Source organism: Mesoplodon densirostris, chromosome 2 (genome assembly GCF_025265405.1).
Source record: "Mesoplodon densirostris isolate mMesDen1 chromosome 2, mMesDen1 primary haplotype, whole genome shotgun sequence".
Taxonomy (NCBI): domain Eukaryota; kingdom Metazoa; phylum Chordata; class Mammalia; order Artiodactyla; family Ziphiidae; genus Mesoplodon; species Mesoplodon densirostris.
This window is the reverse complement of record NC_082662.1, coordinates 9,845,456-9,868,681: the sequence shown is the minus strand read 5'-3', so window position 1 is coordinate 9,868,681 and position 23,226 is coordinate 9,845,456. Positions and strand designations below refer to the sequence as shown.

At 53.2% G+C, this 23,226-nt stretch overlaps 1 protein-coding gene across 1 annotated transcript in view; it reads left to right on the top strand.

Annotated features, from left to right (window-relative positions):
- The window catches only part of DHRS3 (dehydrogenase/reductase 3), a 40,209-nt gene that overhangs the window by 8,508 nt on the left and 8,475 nt on the right, over positions 1 to 23,226 (top strand). The window contains exon 2 of the mRNA XM_060079872.1: positions 22,429 to 22,572. Within this exon, the coding sequence (XP_059935855.1) occupies positions 22,429 to 22,572 (144 nt within the window). The remainder of the gene's footprint in view (positions 1 to 22,428; positions 22,573 to 23,226) is intronic.

The window sequence follows — 23,226 nt, the reverse complement described above, 5'->3', positions numbered from 1 at the left end:
CCTTGGGCTCCTCATACAACATGTGACATTGGTCCATACCTTACATGACTGTGGTAGCCTACAGGACTGCACAGTACTTTTTCACATTCATTGTCTCTCCCAGGCCCAGAGGCAGATGTGATCAGCAGCCCGTTGCTTTTTTTTTTTTTTTTCCTTTTTTTCCAATTAAAAAAATTTTTTTTAATTTGTATACAATTTTTATAGGTTACTTTCCATTTGCAGTTATTACAAAATGTTGGCTGCCTTCCCCATGTTGTACAGTACATCCTTGAGCCTATCTTCTGCCCACTGGCTTGTACCTCCCATATTCCCTACCCCTATATTGCCCCTCCCTCCCCACTGGTAACCACTAGTTTGTTCTCTATATCTGTGGATCTGCTTCTTTTTTGTTATATTCACTAGTTTGTTGTATTTTTTTAGATTCCACACATAAGTGATATCATACAGTATTTGTCTTTCTCCGACTTATTTCACTTAGCATAATGCCCTCCAAGTCCATCCACGTTGCTGCACATGGCAAAATTTCATTCTTTTTTATGGCTGAGTAGTATTCCACTGTATATATACTACATCTTCTTTATCCATTCATCTGTTGATGGACACTTAGGTTGCTTCCATATCTTGGCAATTGTAAATAATGCTGCTATGATCATTGGGGTGCGTGTACCTTTTCAAATTAGTGCTTGTGGTTTTTTTCCGATATATACCCAGGAGTGGAATTGCTGAGTGACACGGTAGTTCTATTTTTAGTTTTTTGAGAAACTTCCGTCCTGTTTTCCACAATGGTGATCGGCAGCCCATTTCTAAGATGCAAGTGAAGTGAGTCACCAAGGATGCTTGGCCTAAGGCAGATTCTGAACCAAGAATTTTAGCTTCAAAACTAGGCCCTTTTCCCCTGGGTCAAATAATATCAGCCTGGCCTGGCCTACCCCACTCAGGGTTATGGAGAGGTCAAGAGACAAGCTGTTTAATAATGGAAACTTACCTCATACACAGAGAGTTCTGGAAAGGGGATTGGTGAGCAGTCCAAGAGTCAACAGGATGTAGTTAAGTTTGCCTTCACCAAAACATTTTTTTAAGCACTGAACAGCAGTATTTGCATACAATGAGTGGGATACTTGCCAAAGGATTAAGGTAGTCATTGGTTATCAGGGTTTGCTTTGAACAACTAACTGATAAGCAGGAAAACAGAACAGTTGTATTTCATTCATTTACAACCAGGGTGGCACCTCTAGCTGGAAGCCAGCTTTGAGGAGTGAGTGGGTTCCCACTCCTTCCAGCTAAACCTGAGGTCACCAAGCTGGATCCTCCCAAGTGACCGACAGCTTTGATAATTCAGAGAAGGGAGAGATCACTGTAAATTAAGGAAATCTTAGAAGACTTCTTGAAGGAGGAGGCAACTGAAGGGTTTGCAGTAAGTCTTCGTCTTTTTCTGGTTGTGGAGCCATTTGAGGATGTCTCAAGAAGAATGCACAAAGAGGCAGATTTTTATACTTTTAAGGGGTCCTTGGACACCCCCCCCCCCCGCCCCCCGATGCCAATCCCAGACATCAGGTTAAGAAGCTTTGGACTAGATCCAACCAAAACCCATCCAACTCCTTTAGGCTCAGATTCAGGGCCCAGGACTGGAGCTTATGTAAGAGGCAGGAGACTCTGGGGTCCTGCGACCCAAAGCCAGGGTCAAGCCAGAGTGGACAGTACAGATTTGTGGCCAATGAGCGTCAGCCTGGCAAAGGACACTGGGCCCAAGCCTTCCTGATTCTGTTGGCCGCACCCTGCTTTGGGGAATTCGATCTTGAATTCCCTTTTCAGTAGCCTTTCAGGGAAGTGGCTAGAAAAGCATTTTGAGCAATGAACCATAGGATTATTTTGTCCACACCGAAGCATACTCCTAGAAAGTGTTTACAGATAACTGTCTCCTGTCTGCATGTCATTCTTCTACAGACCTCTGGCCCGTCTGAGCCCCAGCAGCCCCAAGGCAGACCCCAACACCAGCTGAGGTTCTACGGCCAAGTATTCAGACTGGGTTCCAGAGCACCCAAGGGGTTCCAAGAAGGTGGGACCCCATACGAGGTGGAGCCGATAGGTTCCGAGGGGCCCTCACCTCCATTTAACTAGATCAGCTTCACTTAGGTCTTGTAGCTTAGAATTCTGTGTAAGATTTTTGTGTGCATTTTGAAAGAATGACATTACTTCAAAGAGAAGAAAAAAAATAAGGCTTGAAAGTAAAATGTTCTAGGAAATTACTTAGGACACACTCCTCTCCTCAGCTCTCCTCACTGGACTCGTTGGGTCCTCAACTTTTGGCTCTCTACTCCAAGGTGAAGAAGCTCATGAACAGAAGTGTCCTCCTCCTAGCCTGTGCCTTCGCCCCTCAGGAGAGGGTTCCCCACTTCTACCCCAGGCTCGTGGAACCCCAGGCGCTGCTCAGCCCTCAGCCAGGCCCCCTCCGCCACCACTGGGCAACCCCTGAGCTAGAAGCCCTAATTACTCAAGCAGGACTGAGACAGCCTCCCAAAGGGCACCCGGCCCAAATTCAGCTCCCAGTCCTGGGAGAAGGTGACTTGGCCATCCCAGCCCCAAAGCCAGGGCTGGCCCGTGGGCAGTGTCACAGCCGCTGAGGTCTTTCAAGTAGTAGAGACCAGCCCACTGGCTAGAGCGCTCTTGCAATTCATAATGCCAGCCAGGGCTGCTGGGAGCCAGTTCCTAATCCCTTAAATCCTAAGAGGCCTCCCAGCAAGCTGCTGTGTGACCTTGGACAAATAACCATCTCTCTGGGCTTCCCCCGTCTGAAAAATGAGAAGTATGAGGATTCAGTGGAATAACTTCTGTAAACCTCTTAGTTCAGCACCAGAGCATCTGCAAGAAATGATGGCTCCTTCCGGTCAGGGTCGGGGTGGGGAGTATAGCGGACACCCTCCGGCCCTGGCTCCGCACCTTTTGCTCTTGGGCCAGGTGCTCTGCTGGGCACAGGGGCAAAAGGCAAAGAACCCGCTGGCCAGAGTCACCCTGGTTCTGGGATTCTGCAGGAAAAGGAGGATTCTGCCCCGCCACAGAAGTCCTTGGGAACTTTAGCTCTTGACCCTTTCTAGATATCAGTAAGAAGGAATCACTCGCCGCACAGGGAGGGCTCAGAGCCTGGCATCTTCCCTCCCACTGGAGGCCGATGGCCCCTTTCCTCATGGACAGGGGCTGGTCCAATGCAGGCCTTTCTCCAGCCCAGGCACGGAGGCTGGTCAAGACCAGGGCCTCTGCTGTGGTCCCGGCTGCCCACTCCCCAGACAACCACCCAGCTTCCCCATTAGTCATTTTCATCTCTGTGTCCAAGTAGCTCAGTTGGTCAGGGTTGGGCTGTGGTGAGGCCAGAGTCATGGGTTACCATGGCAACTCCCCATGCTTGTGGCTGCTTGTTGCCATGCGTCCTCTCCAGAAGAGTGTGAGATCCTTGGGAGGCAGGGGCGTGTCCTCTCACTCACCAAGTGTCCTAGGCACCTGGCACAGTAGCTGGCACACAGTAGGTGCTTAATAAATGTTTGTTGCCTGAGTGAAGGCATGACTGATCCATCATCGCTAGTTAGAGCCCGTGCCTGCTGAGCACCTATTGATACTATGTGCCAGCACTTGACATGTAATAAAGTCATTTATTTCCCACAGTGAGCTCCAGTGTGAGTACTATTATCATCCTCTTTTTACTGGTCAAGATTCTGAGGGTCAATAACAAGATCACACAGCTTGTGAATGACCAAGTGGGATTTGAACCCAGGGTGACTGCTCTTGAACGAGTGAGTTTCGTTGCCTCTCAGTTAATCATTCTACAGGACAGAATAGATCATGTTGACAGCCCCGAGCAGCATCAGCGCAGCGCCTGCTTTTAGCTGCCGGCAGTCTAAATGGGTCAACCAACATTAAGCACAGCACTCACTCCCAGGGGTGAGTCTGGAGGTGTCCTTCAGCTTGGTTTATTGACTCGGGGGACCAGAAGGTCCCTGGGTAGGTCTAACTCCAGGCCTGGCTCCCGGTGTTGTCAGGACTCAGTGTCCTCTTAGGCAGGCACTCCCTGAGGTGGGGCTGCTCACATCTGCCCCATGCTGCCTTAAACCCCAAGCTCCCCGTCAAGTGGGGGGCGGGTGGACCCGTGTCCTCCCCCCAGCATTTCCGGAGGCTCCAGGAATTGAGTCTCCCTGGCTGTGACTGGGTTGGGCCGAAGCAATCACTGGCGGTGGTGCAGTCACTGGCTGGCTGGCTGTGGGTCTCAGGCCTGACTCTGAGCCAGGAGTGTACCGGCTCCAGCCAAGCCACAGTGCGTGAACATGGCAAGGTGGGCTTCTGTGGGGGAAATTGGGCTGCTATTACCAAGGAGCAAGGGGGTCAGGAGCAGACGTATAGTACTCCTTCTTGTAGAGGGACCAATCCAGTTTGTCATCTCAGGCACAAACTTCCAGGAGCTCCAGGCCTCTCTTAGCCGGTCCTCCCAGGTCTAGTCCTGCAGACCTTATCAGGTCATTTACTGACACCAACTAAAAAGACAGAATAGACTTTTCCGGCTTGAGCTGAAAGCTGTTTGCCCTTAGGGAGTCTGTATTTCAAAGAGGCAACTTGAGCAGCCACTTAAGGTGGTCCAGCAGGTTGTCAACAGACTTTCTTTGTAACTTTTTCCAGAAGATTTAAGGCCACTGGATAGGAGAGTAAAGGAAGCCCCTCTGCTAGGTCACTGTTAATACTGATGCTTCCCTGGGTGTGAGAAGCCAGCTCTCTGATGCAGGGTCCTTCCAAGGTGTGGGAGGAAGAGTCTCTGGGTGCCTCTAGAGCTCCCAGGGCCTGGGGGACACAGTCAAGCCCAGCTGGCCAGCCCAGCATGCTCTGACCTCTCACAGGCCCTGTAGCAGGTCATCATGGGGAGCTGGGACCAGCGTGACCACAAAGGGTAGTGTGACCTTCCTGCAGGCAGGCAGTCCTGCCAGACACACCCACATGCACTCAGGCCACCCTTGGCTCCCACATGCCATGTCCTCATGTCTCACATGGCAAAGGGGGCAGTCTCGCCTCACCTCTCCAGGCCACTTCCCTGTGAACCTGCAGCAGAAGTGGTGGGGGCCCTCCAGGCCCACCAGGAGCATGGGGAAGTGTGGGCTGGGAACACTGTGTGCCCTCAGGGCTCACGCCTCCTTGGCTGGCTGACCAGTTGTCCTGGTTTGGGGGCCACCTCTTGAGCCTTCATGTTGGCAGGTGTGTGTGCGTTTGTGTGTGTATGTATGTGTGCGTGTGTGTGTGTGTGCACCCATGTTTAGTTTTATTTCTTTCTTGAGGAGCCAGTATACAATTGTGATTCAGATTTTGAGCTCAGGAGTCAACAAACCAAAATTCATATGCTGGCTCTTCCACTCACTTGCTGAGTGGCCCTAGGCAAGTAACTAGACCTCTCTGAGCCTCAGATTCCTCATCTGTAAAATGAGATCTCAATGAGATACTGTATGGAAAGTCCTGGCCATGCCGGTGAGGCTATGGATCGTGTTTGACGGTCCACTGCAACCCCTCTCGTGCACTCTCTGCAAAAGCCTCTGGGTCATATCTTTATGACAGAGAGCTTGTTTTAAGTGATGCTGATAGGTTAGTGTGGGGAGGGGCGCTGTGCCACTGAGAGCCCACAGACTTTGAAGAGACAGACTCAGGTTTCGGTCCCAGCCCTCCACCTCTCTGCCCAAGCTTCCCGTGGCCACCTTAATACACACCACACACTCAGTGGCTTAAAACAGCACACGTTTATTCTCTCACAGTTCTGGAGGTCAGATGTCCAACACGGTCTCACTGGGCTAAAATCAAGGTGTCAGGGTTATGTTCCCTCTGGAGGCTCTATGGGAGAATCCATCTCCTTGCCCTTCCCAGCTTCTAGAGGTGCCTACATTCCTTGGCTTGTGGCCCCTTCCTCCATCCTCAAAGCCAGGAGCATCGCATCACCCTGACCTGGCTTCCACGGTCACATCTCCCTCTCTCTTCTGTCTCCTTCTGCCATTTCTCAGGCCCCTTGTTATTATACTGGGCTCACCTAGATAATCCAGTACAGTCTTTCTATTTTAAAGTCAGTTGATGAGCAAATTTAATTCCATCTGCAACCTTAAATGCCCTTTCCCATGTAAGTTAACATGGTCACAGGTTCTGGGGATTAGGACATGGGTGTCCCAGGGGAGGCCATTATTCTGCTAGCCACACTGTCAGCCTCAGTTTTCTCATCTATAATGTGACAATGCCAGTCCCAACCTTCCAAGGCCATTGGGAGGATTCCAGAAGACTGTCGAACATTCCAGCCAGGGGCTCAGAAAATGCTGGTTGTATCTGCCCTGAACACCTGCTGAATGCAAAACTGTGTTCCAGGTGCCACCCAGAGTCACCAGGCATGGAAGACGTCACAGTCCCTGCCACAGAGCGGCTGGCATTGTGGCTAGGGCAGTAAAGTGTCTTCTGTAGGGTTTGTCCTTGGAGAGCAAAACAGAACAGGGGACTTGACTTAACCCCACACTGGGTTGGTAGCTGCTCCACAGAAAAGAAAACTCTGGGTCATCCCGGAAGGCTTCTTATGGGGGTAGATTTGACAGTACAGAAAGGTGTACAGGGGGCTCTCCTAGGTCATAGGGCCAAGGTGGGCATTGCAGGAGAAAAACACACAGCGTTCCGGGTCCCATCTTCGGTCTAGCTGGGAAAAAGGACCCATGGCTCTCAGTGACACCACAGTGTGGTGGGTACTCTAATGGAGCGGGATGCAGTTCTGAGCACAGGGCAGGGTTTCCAACCAGTCTGTGCCATTGTTAATAAAGCTCTTCCTATACACTAAGTGATTTACAGGGACAATCTGATGTGCTCCTTGGAGCAAACCAGTGAGGGAGGAACTATGACTGTCCCCATTTTAAAAATGAGAAAACTAAGGCTCACAGAGGTTAAATACTTGCCTAACAGCACACACAGTTGTGGGATCTGAATCCGGGCAGTCCGGCTTCTGCGGAAGGAAGGCTGGCAATGGCTAGGACCAGGGGCTAAGGTGAGGCATCAACAGTGAGGTGGAGGCCATGGAAGGAGAACATTCCAGGCAGAGGGGAAGAGCACATCTGGAAAATGGGAGATGAGAGATCCTAGCCTGGCCAGAACAGAAGTGTGAGTGGAGAATGGTGGGAGATGGGCAGGGCAGAGCTCATAGAGCTTGGTGGCCGTCGGGTAGAATTGGGACTTGATTAGAAGAGCGCTAGGGAGAGGCTTCCCTGGTGGCGCAGTGGTTGGGAGTCCGCCTGCCGATGCAGGGGACGTGGGTTCGTGCCCCGGTCCAGGAAGATCCCACATGCCGCGGAGCGGCTGGGCCCGTGAGCCATGGCCGCTGAGCCTGCGCGTCCGGAGCCTGTGCTCCGCAACGGGAGAGGCCGCGACAGTGAGAGGCCCGTGTACCGCAAAAAAAAAGATAGAAGAGCGCTAGGGAGCCACAGAAGGGTTTCTACAGGGTGCATGACCAGACTGGGGTAACGGCAGTTGAGGGAAGCCTGAATTTCCAGCAGAATTCTCTCATGTTGGAGGGCTGGGGCACTCTCTGAGGACCGCTGAAATCCATTATTCTGCAGGGCTGGTGCTAAAGGGAAACCCCGCCTCGCCTGGCTTCCTGGGCCGAGGCCCATGTGGCTTTGCTCTCAGCATCCTGGCCTTTGCAGGATGTGCTGACCAGGTCATTTCCCGTTGCAATGTCCTGTCACTTCCCCTGAATCCCCCAGCCCTCTAGGCCCAGATCCCCAGCCTGATAGTACGACGCCAGCCAGCCGGAAGGGTCAACCCCATACCGTTTGACCTTCGTCCAGCAGAGATTAAACTGATTCCTAATTAATAGCCTGTAGGATAGACAGTTACCTTGGTACAGCCTGCAAGTAATTTAAAGCTTGTCTTCAGGAGGCCGGTCCATAAATAATGCTTAATTAGCTGAAGGTTTCCCTGGGACACACCAGCTCAAGGGCCTCTGAACTTCAGGTTGGGGAGGGAAGGAGATGCTGAAAGAGTTACCCCCATAAGAAAAGCTGTCTTTCTTTACCCAAAACAACAGCTATATTCTCATCTTCGCCAGCAGCCCCAGAAGTGGTGCCAGGGTCCCAGCTCAGCCGCTCCCTGGCTGTGCCCTTGACATTTCCAGGACCTCAGTGCCTCATCTCTGAAGTGGGCCATAGCTCAGGTCCACAGCCCCTTGAGGACTTGCCTAAATGTATAGGTCGAATTAAGGGGGGGGAAAGGACTTCAGAGCTTTCTGGATTTTGGAAGTGAGGCTAAGGGGTTGTGGGCCTCACTGTAGCACCTTTGAGAAGCCCCTGAATAAATGCTGACCGTGGCAATGACCGTTACATGGCTACTGTTGCCCTGAAATCTAATATGCCTCCGTATTGCCTGCTTTTGCTTTTTGCATGTGTCCACTGGTGCACAGACAGCCCTTAACTAGCTAGCTGTTGTCAGCTGTCTGTTTGGGATGTGTTGTCCATTCTACAGCAGGGAGTGACTTGGTTGGAGCGAGTTTCCTGCAGCCCAGGGAAGGCGTGGGAGGCCCGAGAGCCCACATTTTGTCCCCCACCCTGGGTACTGCTACTAAGCACTGTGTATGATCGCCCTGCCCAGCTTCCTGGGTGTGCGACCCAAGCCGTCACACACAACGCCTCGCTCAGAAGCGCCCTGTATGTGTCAATGCCCTGCATGTGAAATTCTCAATACGTTTTCAACTAGTGGCCACACATTTTCCTTTGTCATGGGCCCAGCGAGTGACGTGGCTGGTCCTCGTGGCAGCCATCCTGCCTGGGTTGTCAGCTTTCTCCCTCCCAAAATCCTCTCCAGGGGTGTTATCATCCGTTTCACAGGGGAGGCAAAATGATTTCATTCATTCACTCACATATTCCCTAGGCACCTGATGACCAAGCCAAGTGCTGGGAACACATGGTGAGCCTACATTCTAGAGTGTGTGTGCATTGGGGGAATGGGACAGACAATAAACAAGCAAACAAATAACTTAAAATTTCAGATAGTGACACAATGTTGGGAAGACAATAAAACAGGGTGATGTGAGGGAGAGGGACTTAAGTATTAACTTCAGTGAAAGAGAAGCTGGAATGGGCTCTGGTGTTATAAGCTGGGTTCTTGGGGTGCTTTTTAAAGATCTGGGGTCATTCTAGGTTCCCCAACTCCTAAAAGGACGAGTTAGTGGGGTCCAAGTAGGGGAGCCAGTGTAGGGGCTCCTGGGTCCCCGGAGACTATTTACCCATATGTTCCCATAGCCCCAGCTTCTCAGAGTAAACACAGAAGGCTGAGTTTGGCGGGGCTGGGCGGGGAAGGAGAGGGCTGGCCCCGATTTCTCTGAGCGCTTCCAAGTTCTCACAGGCCAGGCCCCTACACCTGAGGCTTCTAACCAGCCCTGGCAGCCTGGTGAGGGTTTCTTGTACTTTTGACCTTCCCCACACCAGCAGAGGGAAGCCAGTTTCAAACTTCCCCACTTCCCCGGTGAGAGATGGTGAAGCCCAGAGATGCTAAGTGACTCATCCAAAAGTCACACAGCAAATCAACTCCAGAGCAGAGTGCTGGTCGGCCTGGCCCCAGTCAGGCGGATTTCCATTCCCAAGGGCAGTTCAGAGCCTGGGGCTGCCAAGGGTAGGCAGTCCAGGGCCGCTCTGGGAGCTCTCTGGAAGAAAGAGTAGCCCCCTGCCCTGTGGAGTGGGGGAGTGGCTGGTGGGCAGCCACCGGGACACTTTGGCATCCACTTCCACCTGGAAAAAGGGCCTCCAGCGCCCCTGGCTTCGCTGAAGAGGAATGAGTTTCCCAGAAAGCCGAGTGCAAAAGCAGGCACTTCCCCAGTCTGTTGGGCAGAAAGCCCAAAGCTGACCCCAGAGGCCCAACTCTCGGGTTTGGGGGCCCCTTGGGGAGGCAGGGGATGGGGTGCCTAGTGGAGAGGCTGACCCCGGATGAGTGGAAGCTGCCAGGCTCCAGGGATGCTCCGGAGGAGGGAGGCCGCGCTCCAGCTGGGCCGGTGCCTGCCCGGGGGGCGGCGGAGGCGGCGGCGGGAAGGTTCACGCTGCGGCCAGCAGACTGGCTGCGTGTTGCAATGTCTGGTGGCGTTTGCAGCATCCTGTCCGTGTGTGCAGCTGGGGTAACCTCGGGCCGGCGCGGAGGAGCGTGTGTGGCTCTCAGGCCGCGCGGCCTGGAGGCTGCTGGCACCTTGCATCTCATTTACAGCTCCGGGTTCAGCCGCAGGTCAGCGGCGCGGGTGACATCACGGCGTTTGTTTACCGCTCGGCCGGAGGGAGGAAGCGCGGGCGGTCCCCGCAGAGGGAGGGGACCCTTTCCCCCCTCCACCCCCCCCCCCCGACGCCCGACCCCAACCTGGTCCCCGCCCGCCGCCCCTGCGGCCTCCCCATCCTCACCCCGCCCCCAGCCCCACTCTCCTCCCCGCTGCCCCTTCCCCTTCTTCATCCCCGGCCCATCCCCAACACGACGCCCCTCCTCACTCTCCCGAGACCCCACCTGTGAAGCCCCTGCTCATCCCGGCACCTCCAGCCACAGCCCCGCCCACACCCTCCCCATCTACCTCCCCCACCCCTTTCCCGTCCGCCCAATGGGAACCCGGCCCAATCCCCACACGGGACTCCAGCCCAGTCCCACCCCAGCCCCTCGCGGGACCACCGCAGGACTCCACCCGCCGCCCGCCCGTCCCTGGGCCCATTTTCAGAAGGACTTCCTGGAGCCTCCTGCCAGATCCGTTGAGGTTTCCCCCGGTGACGACTCCTGCCACCCCCTCACCCCATCATGTGAGCGGGGACCCCCCTCCCTGCATGGAGCGGGCTGCGATGGCCGGCCACTTTGTTACTGGCAACTGGTGTGTTTACCCGGGCACGCTAGGTGGGTAGCTGGCCTGCTTGGCCCGCATCCGGGCACCCTCCACCTGGAACTCCTTCCTCCCTCACCGCCCCGCCCCTCCCTCCGCTTAGGCTGAGTGTTCTGGAAGCTGAAGGGACCTGGGGAATCTAAGTCAGGATCTTTCTCTTCCTCCATACCTGGAACTTGCCAAAGGCCGCCTTCCCAGGAGAGGGAGGCTCAGGGCCTCAGTTATGGCAACCCTGTTCTTCCATTTTCTCAGGCCAAACCCTTTAGGGCCCTCTTGGCACCCTTCTTTCTCTGAATCCATCTTCCTCCATCACCTCCCCCCAAGTGCCCCAGCCCCATTCACCTCCACCTATCACATCCGTCACCTGTGGGTGCAGCAGCAGCTCCTCAAGGGCCCTCATCCACCTCCCTGGTTCCCGCCCCCATTCCAAACCCCCAGTGCTGCGATCAGGACTCGTTCCAGAATCCAAGGAGAGCTGTCCTTCCTCTGTTCACAACCCTCCAAAGGACTTCCACCTCACTGGGGATAGAATTCAAAGCCCACCCCGCCATGGCTACAGCCCCTAACCTCACGTCTCCTACTCAGCTCTTCCACTTGGCCTCCTTGCTGTCCCCTGAACACACCAAACTCATTCCTACCCCCGGGCCTTTGCACTGGCTGTTCCCTCTGCCTGGAATGCTCCTTCCCCAGATGTCTGCATGGCTTCCTCCTTCACTTCCCTTAAGTCTCTACGCAAATCAGAGAGGCTTTCCCTGTCCCCCATCCCCATCTAAATATCACTTCCACCACACAATCACTCTATCCAGCCTCCCTACAAAGCTTCCTGTTCCTCCCATGCACTTTTGGCCACCTTTATATATTATATGGTCAATCGTTTATTGTCCGTTGGCCCCCATCTTCCCGGTACACACATGAAAGCAAACTCCAGGAGAGTGGGATGAATTTATTTCCTGTTGTATCCCGGGGCCTCCAACAGTGTCTGACAATCCAGTCACCACCCAATAAATGCTCCTTGAGTGAGTGAGTGAGTGAGTGAACAAATGAGTGAATGAGGCAGGACAGGGAGTAGTGAGAGAGCTTAGCTTTGGAGTCCGGGTTCAAGTGTTGCTTTGAAACTTCTGGCTGTACAGCCTGATCGGGTTACTCAGCCTGTCTGAGCACTGGACTTATGGTCCCATTTCTCAGGATGGTAATACTGAAGGCCTGCACCAGGCTGGAGAGTGGTCTGCAAATGCTGCCTCTCCTCTCCCCTCCTCGGTACCCCCACCTCAAGGTCACCTGGAGTTCTCCATCAGAAGGTCAAGAGCAGGGAACTGGGGCAATGGTCATGGGGCTTCAGCAAGTGACTCTGGCTCGAATTTCCCCACCCCTGTGTTTTGCCAAGGGTGGTCTGAGGACAGACAGGGAGAGGCACAGCCCTTGAGTTTCTGGCTGGAAGTGAGAAGTTGTTCTGCTTTCCCATAGCGTCAGCCTTCGAAACGGTTTCCTTGGAGGGTTTTTCCAGCAGTATTAGAACCAGAAATGTTCCCAAGAATCACACTCAAGGATGAGATGGGACTTAGATGAGTTGTCACACTGGGTTTCTGAGCTGTAGCTCTTGGCAGGTAGTGGTATTAGGTTTTGAGGGGGTTGCCCTCTGTCCTCGGGGACATGAGGCGTTCATCACGGAGGGAGACGTGTCTCAGCGACTGAAAAAGAAGAGATCTGGGAAGTTAAAAAAGCAGGGACGTGCACACGGATGTTTATAGCAGCTTTATTCCTAATCGTCGAAACTTGCAACCAAAAAGTCCTTCAGTAGGGGAATGGATAAATAAACTGTGGAACATGCAGACAATGGGATATTATTCAGCACTGAAAAGAAATGAACCATCAAGCCGTGAATAGACACGGAAGAATCTTAAATGCATATTACTAAGTGAAAGAAGCCAGTCTGAAAAGGCTACATCCTGGATGATTCCAACTATATGCCATTCTGGAAAAGGCCAAACTATGGAAACAGTAAAAAGATCAGTGGTTGCCAGGGGCCGGAGGAAAGGAGGGAAATCCTAGAGGATCTTTAGGGCAGTGAAACTACTCTCTCCGATACTACAGTGGTGGATACATGTCATTATACATTTGCCAAAACCCATAGAAGGTACAACAGCAAAAGTGAACCCTGATGTAAACTATGGACTTTGGGTGATAATGATGTGTCAGTGTAGGTTCATCAACTGTAACACATGTACCATTCTGGAGAGGGATGTTGATAGTGGGGAGGCTGTGCACGTGGCAGCGGCAGGAGTTCAGTGGAAACTCTCTGTACCTTCTGCTCACAATTGCTGTAATTTAAAACTGCTCTAAAAAACAAAGACTACTGGGCTTCCCGGGTGGCGCAGTGGTTGAGAGTCCGCCTGCCGATGCAGGGGGACACGGGTTCATGCCCCGGTCCGGGAAGATCCCACATGCCGCGGAGCGGCTGGGCCCGCGAGCCATGGCTGCTGAGTCTGCGCGTCCGGAGCCTGTGCTCCGCAAGGGGAGAGGCCACAACAGTGAGAGGCCCGCGTACCGCAAAAAAAAAAAAAAAAAAAAATTTTTTTATTAACAGTCTTTGTTTTTTGTGGGGTTTTTTTTGCGTTACACGGGCCTCTCACTGCTGTGGCCTCTCCCGTTGCGGAGCACAGGCTCCGGATGCGCAGACTCAGCGGCCATGGCTCGCGGGCCCAGCCGCTCCGCGGCATGTGGGATCTTCCCGGACCGGGGCATGAACCCGTGTCCCCCTGCATCGGCAGGCGGACTCTCAACCACTGCGCCACCCGGGAAGCCCAATAAAAAATTATTTTTAAAAAGCAGGGATAGTATTGGGGAGCGAATATCTGCGGGGGTCAAGAGGACTTTACACGAAGTCCTCTCAGGTAAAGAGACATCTGAGCAGAACCTGTAAGAAGAGAGGGTGTGGGGAGAGGGCCACTTGGGCAGAGGACACAGAACAGCTGGCGGGAAGGCCCTGAGGTAGATGTCGGCTGGGTGATTATGCGAGCAAGGAGACCGATGTGGTGGAGACCAGTCAGCCCCGGGAAGGGAAGAGCTGAGGGCAGGGAGACGGGAGCACGTCGGAGCAGGACAGGCTTGTGGTCATAGTAAACACTGTAAATTTCACTCTGGGTGAGATGGGAGCCACTGGGAGTTGTAAGCAGAGTGACAAGGTCTGACTTACGTTCTAGAAGGATCTCTCTGGCTACTTGGTTGAGAATAGACCGAGGCAGGGGCGGGGGCACTGGGGCAAAGGTCAAAGCTGGGAGACCACTTTGGGCCATGGCTGTGGTCCAGGTGAGGGATGATGGGGGCTGGGCCCAGAGTGGTAGCAGTGGAGGAGGTGACGGAACCAAGGATGCTCCTGGCATACGCCCAGCCACCAGCCCTGGGCACCATGCCAACCTGTGCTCTAAAGGCCACCAGTACCCTTGCAGTGGGGCGAGGATCATCACTGTCACCCATCAGCAAATACTCGGTCAGCAAGACCAGGCACTGTACCAGGACAGGGTGTCGTCTTTCCTTCTTTCCCCAGGATGTGGACGCCTTGCTGTCCAGTCCTCATCCCATGGCGTGTGGGACACCCGTGCAGTGAATGGATCCATCCTTTTACAGGGTCCCTTTGCTCCTGCAGGTGAAGGACAGAGGCGGAGGGCACAGGATGGGGCATCAGACCACACAGGTTGGAGTTCCAGCTCTGCCACCTACCAGCTGAGTAACTTTGGGTCTATCGAATAGCCCCCTGTGCCTCGGTTTTCTCGAGTATGAAATGGGTACAAAATCCCCCTCCTAGAGCTGCCAGAGGACGAGGTGAGAGACCGCAGCAGGGGTTGAGCTCAGTGCAGGCAGGTAGCGAGCGCTCGTAGTCATCCCTGTGCCTCCCGAGGGACCGGTTGCAGGCTGGACGGCAGCCGGGAGGAAGTCTCTGCCGGCCCCAGGCTGTGGTCAGCGACTTGTGGGAAGAGGACACCGCTGGGCAATCTAATTTGAGGAGCTTCAAAACAATCCTCTCCAACAGCTGAGTCAGCAGTAGCCAGAACATTCTCTGCAGGCCCGGGCAGGGGATGAGCCTGTGCAATCTGACCACACGGCTCCGTGGGAGGCCCTGCCTGCCACTCAGGGAGCTCAGCAGTGCAGGAGCCGGAGAGGAAGGCTGGCTCCGGCCTGCGTCCCTAAGAGAGAGGCCCCGTGGTGACCTGCGGAGGTCACGGCTCAACAGTGGGACACAGGTAATGAACCTGAGGCTGCTCAAAGGGCAGGGTGCAGACAGGGGTCTGGAAACAGAGCTCCCAGGAGGAAAGGCAGAAAGGAAGTCCAGGAAGGAGACAGCTGGAGACGGTACCCGATCTCTGTCATCAGTTGCCTTTTGGAAGAAGGAAGGCTGATGGCTTGTTGGGGATGTGGGAGTGATAGGCCAGCACTCCCAATGGGTGAGAGCTAGAGGCATCCAACCCGGGTTCATTGCTAGGAAAAAAAAAAAACTTCCGTCCTAAAGAGCAAAGGGCTGTGATCAAGAGTGTTAGCATTCAAACTTTATTCTTTTTTTTTTTTTTAGCAGCAGAATCTTTGTAGAAATGACTACTATAGAAGCCCAATGAAAGTGCCACTGCTCTGGATGATGGAGGATGGAGAGCCGGCTTGGGACCCTGTCTACCAAGCCCCCCACCCCTCGGCAGCCCCTGAAGCTCCTCACTAGAGCCCCCACAGGGTCCCCAGAGCTCAGCGTGAAAACCTCCCCTCCTAAGAAATCCTCCTAATGGGTGACCCGCAGCCTGCTTTGCAGCTGGACGCTTTTGACGCTGGTCTCCTCCTTTCTGGGTTGGGGGTGTGAACAAAGGAGGGTCCTCTAAATCTGGTGGAAGGATGGGAATAAGATTCTGGGGTTCAACCCTGATCAAGGCTGTGTCCACAGGTGAGGCAAAGAAGCCCCAGCTGGGGTCTTCCAGGCATCCATCACCCCCGTGACTCCAGTTTTGTGGAGGATGGCGGGATCTTCTGTGAGCAAGGGGCAATCTATTTCTGTTCCTGGGTTAATAATAGTAGAAGTAGTAGTAATAATAAAAATAATAGCTAGCATTTGTCATGTCCTTTCCTCATCCTCCCAACCACCCTTCCAAGTGGATGCTTCATAACCTTAATTTATAGAGAGGTTACGTGAGTTTTCCAAGTTTGTGTAACTGGTAGATCAGAGAACTGAACCGAGGCTATCTGGCTCCGGAGCCCATGTTCTAGGCTCCTCTATTCAAGAGAGAGAGAGGTCTCTTTTTGGAAATGGACAGGGATGTGAAAGAGGAGAAAGCTCAAAATGTAACTTATCCTATAGGCAGACCTACTGAGAGTGTGTATATCAGTGTTTCAAATATGCTGCCCACCCACAGGCGTGTCCACTCAGCCCCTCCTTGCTGGTGACCTGCTGTGTATCACACGCTCAGTTTTGCTGTTTGCTTGTTCTCATCTGGCCACAGGATAGGTTTTTATTCACACCCTCCTGCTGGAGGTGCTGGGCGTGGAGAGCTATGTGCCCTCCAAATTGTGACTCTCCCGCCCCTCCCCACCCTGCCGTGCTTTGGGGTCTGGTGGGTATTTTCCTTCCTTCTGAGAAGCCAGCTGAACACCACTCCGCTCCAAAACATGGAGCCCATGGGACATGCCTGCCAAAGACCTGCCCAGGGACTTAGATCTTTCCGGGGCTGCCAATTATAAACAGATGCTCCTCCTGGGACCCACCCGGAGGCCACCCAGCTCATGTCCCTGGTGGGACCATGCGCCACAGCTGAACTCCAGCAATGAACGCCAAGGCCAAGCATTTGTGTGAGCCCCTCTGGGTGAGGAAGGCAAGGCCGGGTGGAGGAGAGGCACTCACTGTTCTTTGATCAGCAGATTTTTCTCGAGGCCCCCTGGGGCCAGTGCCATGAGACAATGCTCGTTGGCTTTTACTCTGTACCTGGCCTGTGCTGGATGCTGAGGTTAGGAGATGACGGACTCCCTGGAGGACCTCCCGAGCTTGTGGAGGAGCTTGTTTACAGATAGGCCTAGCACACTCACATCTGTGCACTAGTGCCGGAACAAACAAGGGTTAGTGTTGGCATTCAGGAACATGGGTTATGAGTCCCACTATGCCGCTGCTTATAAGTGGTGTAACCTTGGGCAAGTCATTTCATCTGTCTGCACCTCACCTGTGGAATGGAGAGAGAAATCATACCTACTGGTGGGGTTGTGAGTATGAAAGGAGAAACCGCTTGGATGTAAAGTGTTCAATAAATGTTAGCCAGTATATAGTGGTGTTGTTATTGTTGTAGGGATGATGGAAGGAGGAGCCAGGGAAGCTCCAGAATTGCGGGGCCATTCAAGCAGGGTTTTGCAGGATGAATAAGAGTCCACAAGTAGCCTTGGCATTTATTTTATTTTATTTATTTATTTTTGCGGTACTGGGGCCTCTCCCGTTGCGGAGCACAGGCTCCGGACGCGCAGGCTCAGCGGCCATGGCTCACGGGCCCAGCCGCTCCGCGGCATGTGGGATCTTCCTGGACCGGGGCACGAACCCGTGTCCCCTGCATCGGCAGGCGGACTCTCAACCACTGCGCCGCCAGGGAAGCTCAGCCTTGGCATTTAAAACAGAGAAAAACAGTCTGTGCTGGGCACTAGGTAGGGTCACAGTGAACCCAGGATGGGTGAGATTTAGTTCCTGCCCTCCAGGAGACAGTATGTAGATGTGAGACGGTGAGACAACGCACACAGGGCCAAGTACAGTGCGTAATGAGTGAGTGTAAGCTGAGAACTCTGGAGCCCCAGTGAGCTCCCTCATGCATTCGCTCAGCAGTGGGGAGGGACATGCCGATAGTCACCTCACAGTGGATGGGAGCCGTGAAGAGGCAATGCCAGGGACCTGGGGAGCAAGCCAGGGTTGGACCGGCTGTGCTGAGTTACTTGTGTGAAAACTGGCCTGTTTTGGAAACGATCTGTGGGAAAGCTTTTATTCTGTCCTCTTTTTCGAAGGTCATAAATGATGGAACTTGTCTTTCAGAGACATTTTTCCCATATAGACAAGCACAAAGGAGCAGACCTATGATCCCATCCAAGACAAGCCCTGTTCTATGTAGCCTGGTGACGTCCACCAACTTACTACGTTTTTAGAGCTGAGATTATCCTATATGGATAACGCTGCACCCTTTTCTCCTGACCATTTTTCCATGGTGTGAACTCTCATCATTCTAATGCTGCAGAAGAGGGTATATCAAGGGGCTGTGCTGTGATTTTCTCAGCTCTTCCTCTCCGTGGCAAATAATAACAGAGCAGGTGCTGAACTCTAGGTGGGTGCCAGCTTTTGCATGCTTCATCCCCACAAGACTCCATGAAGAGAGGAGATGGCTTTTCTCCTTCTGGGAGAGGGAATCATGGTGAAAAACCTCAGTTCAAATCCCACCTCTGCCGCTTGGTTGCTGTGTGACCTCAGACAAGTGGCTTAGCCTCTCTGAGTTGCAGTTTCCTTAGATATACAATGGGCATAATACAGCGACGACAGAAATGCCCCAGTTTCAAAAACGTTCCCCTTTTTATTCTTTATCCCACTCACAGCGGTTTGTGTCCAGCTGTTTTTCTCATTCCTTCGCTGTCTCCCTGAGGCAGGGACCGTGTCTGTTTTGCTCTCCATTAAATCCCGCAAAGGCACAGCACCCAGCCCACTGCAGGCCCTCTGTGCGGTCCTGTCAAGGGGTTGTGGATGTTGAGGGAGATGAAGCTGAGGTCTGAGTGGGGATAAACACTGGTGTGAGGACTCAGGGGATTTGGGAGCAGAATTCTTAATGCTCAGAAAAATCCCACCATCCCTTGGGTTTCAGGGGTGCATCTGCGGAGAACAAAGGGTCCGGGTTCAAATCCTGCCCCCGCCACCCACTGAGTGCGACTTTGGACAAGTTAACTCAGCGCCTTTGGGCCAGTGTCCTCAGCCATTAAAAGTGGCTCGTGATAGCTTTCAGCTTTGGGGGCTGCTCGGGGGTCCGGGCTCGCTGCGAGGGCAGCTCCGAGGGAGAGGAGGGCGGGACCCCGTGCCTCTGCTGGGAGGCCTGGGACGCCAGAGGTCTTCACCCCCCCTTCCCTTCTCCTCCCCGGGACAGAAGCTCGCCATTTGCCCCCCTAGGGGAGGGGAGGCCAGGGGGTGTCAAGTGCCCCTGAGCTCTTATTTTATAAACTCGGCTTAAGAGTAAATCCGGGGGCCGCTGACCCTCCCCAGCTGCTCCCTGTCCTGGGAGTTGATTAAGACGAGGCCATGTTGGGTTCCAAGGGCTCATAAATCCGCCCCCTCCCCAGGCTGCTTACCCCACGCTCCTCTCAGCCCCTTGCCTCCCGCCCACCCCGTCCTTACCCGCATTTGGGCACTGGGTGGGACTCCTGTCCTGTCAGCCGTCTGGGGTCACCCCCAGGTGACTCTGGTGAGAAGCCACCCGGACCAGCCTCTGAGCTGTACCTGCCAGGTTCCTGGTCGGTGACTCTGGGTCCCCAGAGGGGGCCGGGCAGGGCACTGGAGGAGGAGGGACAGTGGCTGTAGCAGCTCCAACTGGGCAGCTCCTAGCCAGGAAGGGCCCCCATCCCTCCACTCAGCACTCTCCCTCACCTCCCACCCCCAGTGGCTCAGTTCCTGGAAGGCTCCATCAAGGTGACCAGCCCTGGCCTCCCTGTCACCATGGAGACACACCTGGGTCCTAAGACGGGAAGATGCCCAGCCTGGCTCCCCAGGGACTCGCCTGAGGAAATGCACAGCAGTGCAGAGGCTGCACACACACACATATACACGTGTGCAGAGAGAGACACATTCACTCAGACACGCACAGAGAGAGACACACAGTGAGGCACACGCACACTGGCCTGGGCCTCACCTCACAGCTCAGTCCTGGGTGGTTTTGAGGCTCTGGGTGAAAGTCCAGGTCTCGCCGACTCTTGGGCTAAGTAGCCTCTGTGTTGAAGGTTCTGGGACCCTCAATGGCTCAGTCAAGGAAACTGGGCTCGTCTCAGCCTCAGAGAGGCTATTTAACCACCTCCCATCCCGTCCCACCTACGGCCATGAACTTTCATTCATTCGCTCAACAAATAGCACTTGCATTGCTGGGCACTGAGATATGAAATGAACAAGGCAGGATCAAGGCCCCGGGGAGCTCCCTGCTCAGAGGGGTGGGGTGAGGAGGACAGGAAGCAAACCCCTCACAGTGTCTGGGGAGAGGTGGGGTCTCTGAGCACAGAGCATGAGGCCAGTCCCCCAGCCCACCAGGGGCATCCTCAACAGACCCCCAAAAGGACGTGGCCAAACCTCAGCGTCCCACCTGGGTGTATATACATGGAAGACAGTGGGGCACAGCCTTCATGTCGCCTCCCTCACCCTAGCCTCTGTTTCCCTCTCCAGGGTGTCCTTCCAGCCATGCAGACCGTGCTGGCCTTCCCTGTTCCCTGTCTGCTGGCTTTCTTGTGCTCCCAGGCACCTGGACCGCTGCGCCTTCCAACAAGCCCCTACCCCCACTTTAAGCTTCCCTTCTCTTGTCCAGAAGTTCTCAGAATCCCAGAGGCACCTCTCTCATCCTCAGCCAGGCCTTAGGAAACTCTGCAAGCCCCAGGGTCCTGTTCCCCATATGAGATGGAGGTGGGATGGGGTTAGGCAGGGAGCAGAGAATGAGAAAGGAGGCCAAGGATTTCCTTCACCTCAGACTGACATACTCAGAAATTAGATGGATGGATGATGGAGTGGGGTGGATGGATGGATGGATGAGTGGATGGATGGATGTGAGGAAGGATGGATGGACAGACAGATGGGGTGACAAGGGTGGATGGAAGCAAACTAGGCTGACAGTGACTACCAGGCAAGAGTGAGGTCTGATATGGTGGAAGATGCCTGAACAGATGTTTATCTCTTCTCCATGAAGGGAATCTCTCCAGCCTCGCCTGGAGGAACACATTCTAAGTCTGTTTTTAGTTCAACAGACAAGAAAGTGTCCCTTGGAGCCGGTCTAATTGCAGACCTTTTGCTCCTGAAGGACTTTTGTGGTCGTGGAGGGTGGCTGATGGAATTCTCCCTCGTAAAGCTTTTCCTGTATTTCAAGACTTCGATTAAAATAAATAAACTGGTTGGACAAGGTGGGGTTTTCAAACTGGACTTTCCCAGAGATGTTTCAAGAGTTGAAAGAACACTTTTATTTTCCTTTAAGAAATATTTCGAAAGTTTTAAAAACTCTAATAAAAAAGTCAAATCCATGGGAGCCGCCAACACATTTGTGTGTCCCGCCAGCTAACCCATTTTGTGCCTTTTTTGGTTATGGGAAAGTTCTGAGATGTCAAGGTAAACAATTGATAAACGGTTATCACCAACAACTACTTATCTGCGTGACTTTTCTCCATACCGGGTCCAGAGCAAAGTACGGAAATCAGTTAGATTCTGGTCTGGCGTGACTGGAGTTAATCCCTCACTCCCACTGGAAAATGTTTGCCTTCCCAGCTCAGCCCTTCTACTCTGATTCGTTGCTTTTAGTGTAAGAAAATATGGAGTTGGACGTGTAATTTGTTCCTTTTACTGGTTTCACACGTGGGGTTCCGTGTTAGGTTTTATTTTTTAAGGAGAAATTTCATTGATAATTTTTAAAAGAAAGAGAAAAAACAAAAATAGAAACCCATTAGATTAATCTCCCAGGAGCCTTTTATCTCTTCCTTTCTCTGATTCTCTCTAGCCCCCAGCCTTTCTCCCTCTGTGCTGATTAAGCTGGGTCTCAGGATTCTTAGTTCCCCGTCACCCGACCCTGGTTCTTTTACCAACAGGGGCCTCTCTGGACCCAACGACGTACCGTACCGTGGGAAGGAGTGTCATTCTCCTGTGGGTCAAGGTTGAGAATTAGCCCGGCCTCTCTTCTGAGCCCTTTATGGCCAGCCATTCATAAATTTGTCCAACCCCCTATAAGGATTCATGTCTTGGTCCTGCCAGGGTCACTTCCGGGTGTAATGAGTCCCGCGTTTATTACCTGCGGGGTGAGGTCGTGTTTCCTTCCCCAGAGGAGCCCAGCTGCCTGTCTTCCCGGCCCTCCTGCCGGACCACAGCTGGGTGGAAGGGAAGGCTTTGCTCAGCCTCCAGGCACCTCACGTTCAGAACCTCGCAGTCCATTCATCAGTGGGGCTCTAGACCTCAGTGGTGAGAAGGCCAGCTTGTTTCTAGCTCAGAGCATTCTGGAACACTACAGAAAGAGCTCTGCTACTACTTTTAACTAGGTAGGATCATTGGAATTGGGCCGACAGGAGACATCCTCCTGGAAGCATACGTAAGACAGACTTGTGAATCACGCCTCCACCAATGGGTCATAAACAGGCTCAGAAACTCTTGGTTCCCTTCAGAGTAGGCTATATATATATCCCCTTAACAGATCATATTGTGACTTTGCATACTCTCTTTGAGTGGAATCAGGGAGGCCAGTCCTGGGGCAAATTACGTACTGAATTTCTGATGGCAATCATTGAATCACGATGGCTTCCTTAATGACCACGTGTTCAGTACTGCTATCCTCTCCTTCCAGATCGTTCTGTGGGGCCGGACTGAGAAATGTCTGAAGGAGACGACGGAGGAGATTCGGCAGATGGGCACCGAGTGCCACTACTTCATCTGTGATGTGGGCAACCGGGAGGAGGTGTACCAGACGGCCAAAGCTGTCCGGGAGAAGGTGAGCAGCCTGCGAGGGGCCGGCCTCAGCTCTGCCAGACACTGCGGGGGAATGCTGGCCAAAGAGAACATTCTCACGTGGCCTGGGAGAGAGCTTTGCTTATGGCAGAATGGCTATTTTCAGGACATCTTGGAGGGCTTTCCTATGAAGCTGGCCCAAGTTGTGTGTGCGTGTGCGTGTGTGTGTTGCAGGGGGCAGGGAGTAGGGGCATAGGTTGATTACGTAAGAGGACACTGATCACCTGTTGTCCCCTTTGGAAGTTTAGATCTTGTGAGTTTCTATCCTAGACCCTGGGGGACAAATGTCCCATTGCCCTCTGGGAAAATCCCCGACTCCAGCCATCTATTTAGACTGAATGCATCACTGAGCTCCAAGAGAACAGAAACCACCATTAGATATCTGGCACATGGTAAATGTTAGCTATTTTTATGTAACAATAACCTCATTTATTATAGATGTGCTCTGTGCCAGGTACATTATGTGCCATAAATTATTTCTTTTTTCTGCTTTTTTTTTTTTTTTGCCACACTGCACGGCTTGCAGGATCTTAGTTCCCTGATCGGGGATCGAACCCAGGCCCTCGGCAATGAAAGTGCAAAGTCCTAACCACTGGACTGCCAGGGAATTCCCAGCCATAAATTATTTCTGATCCCC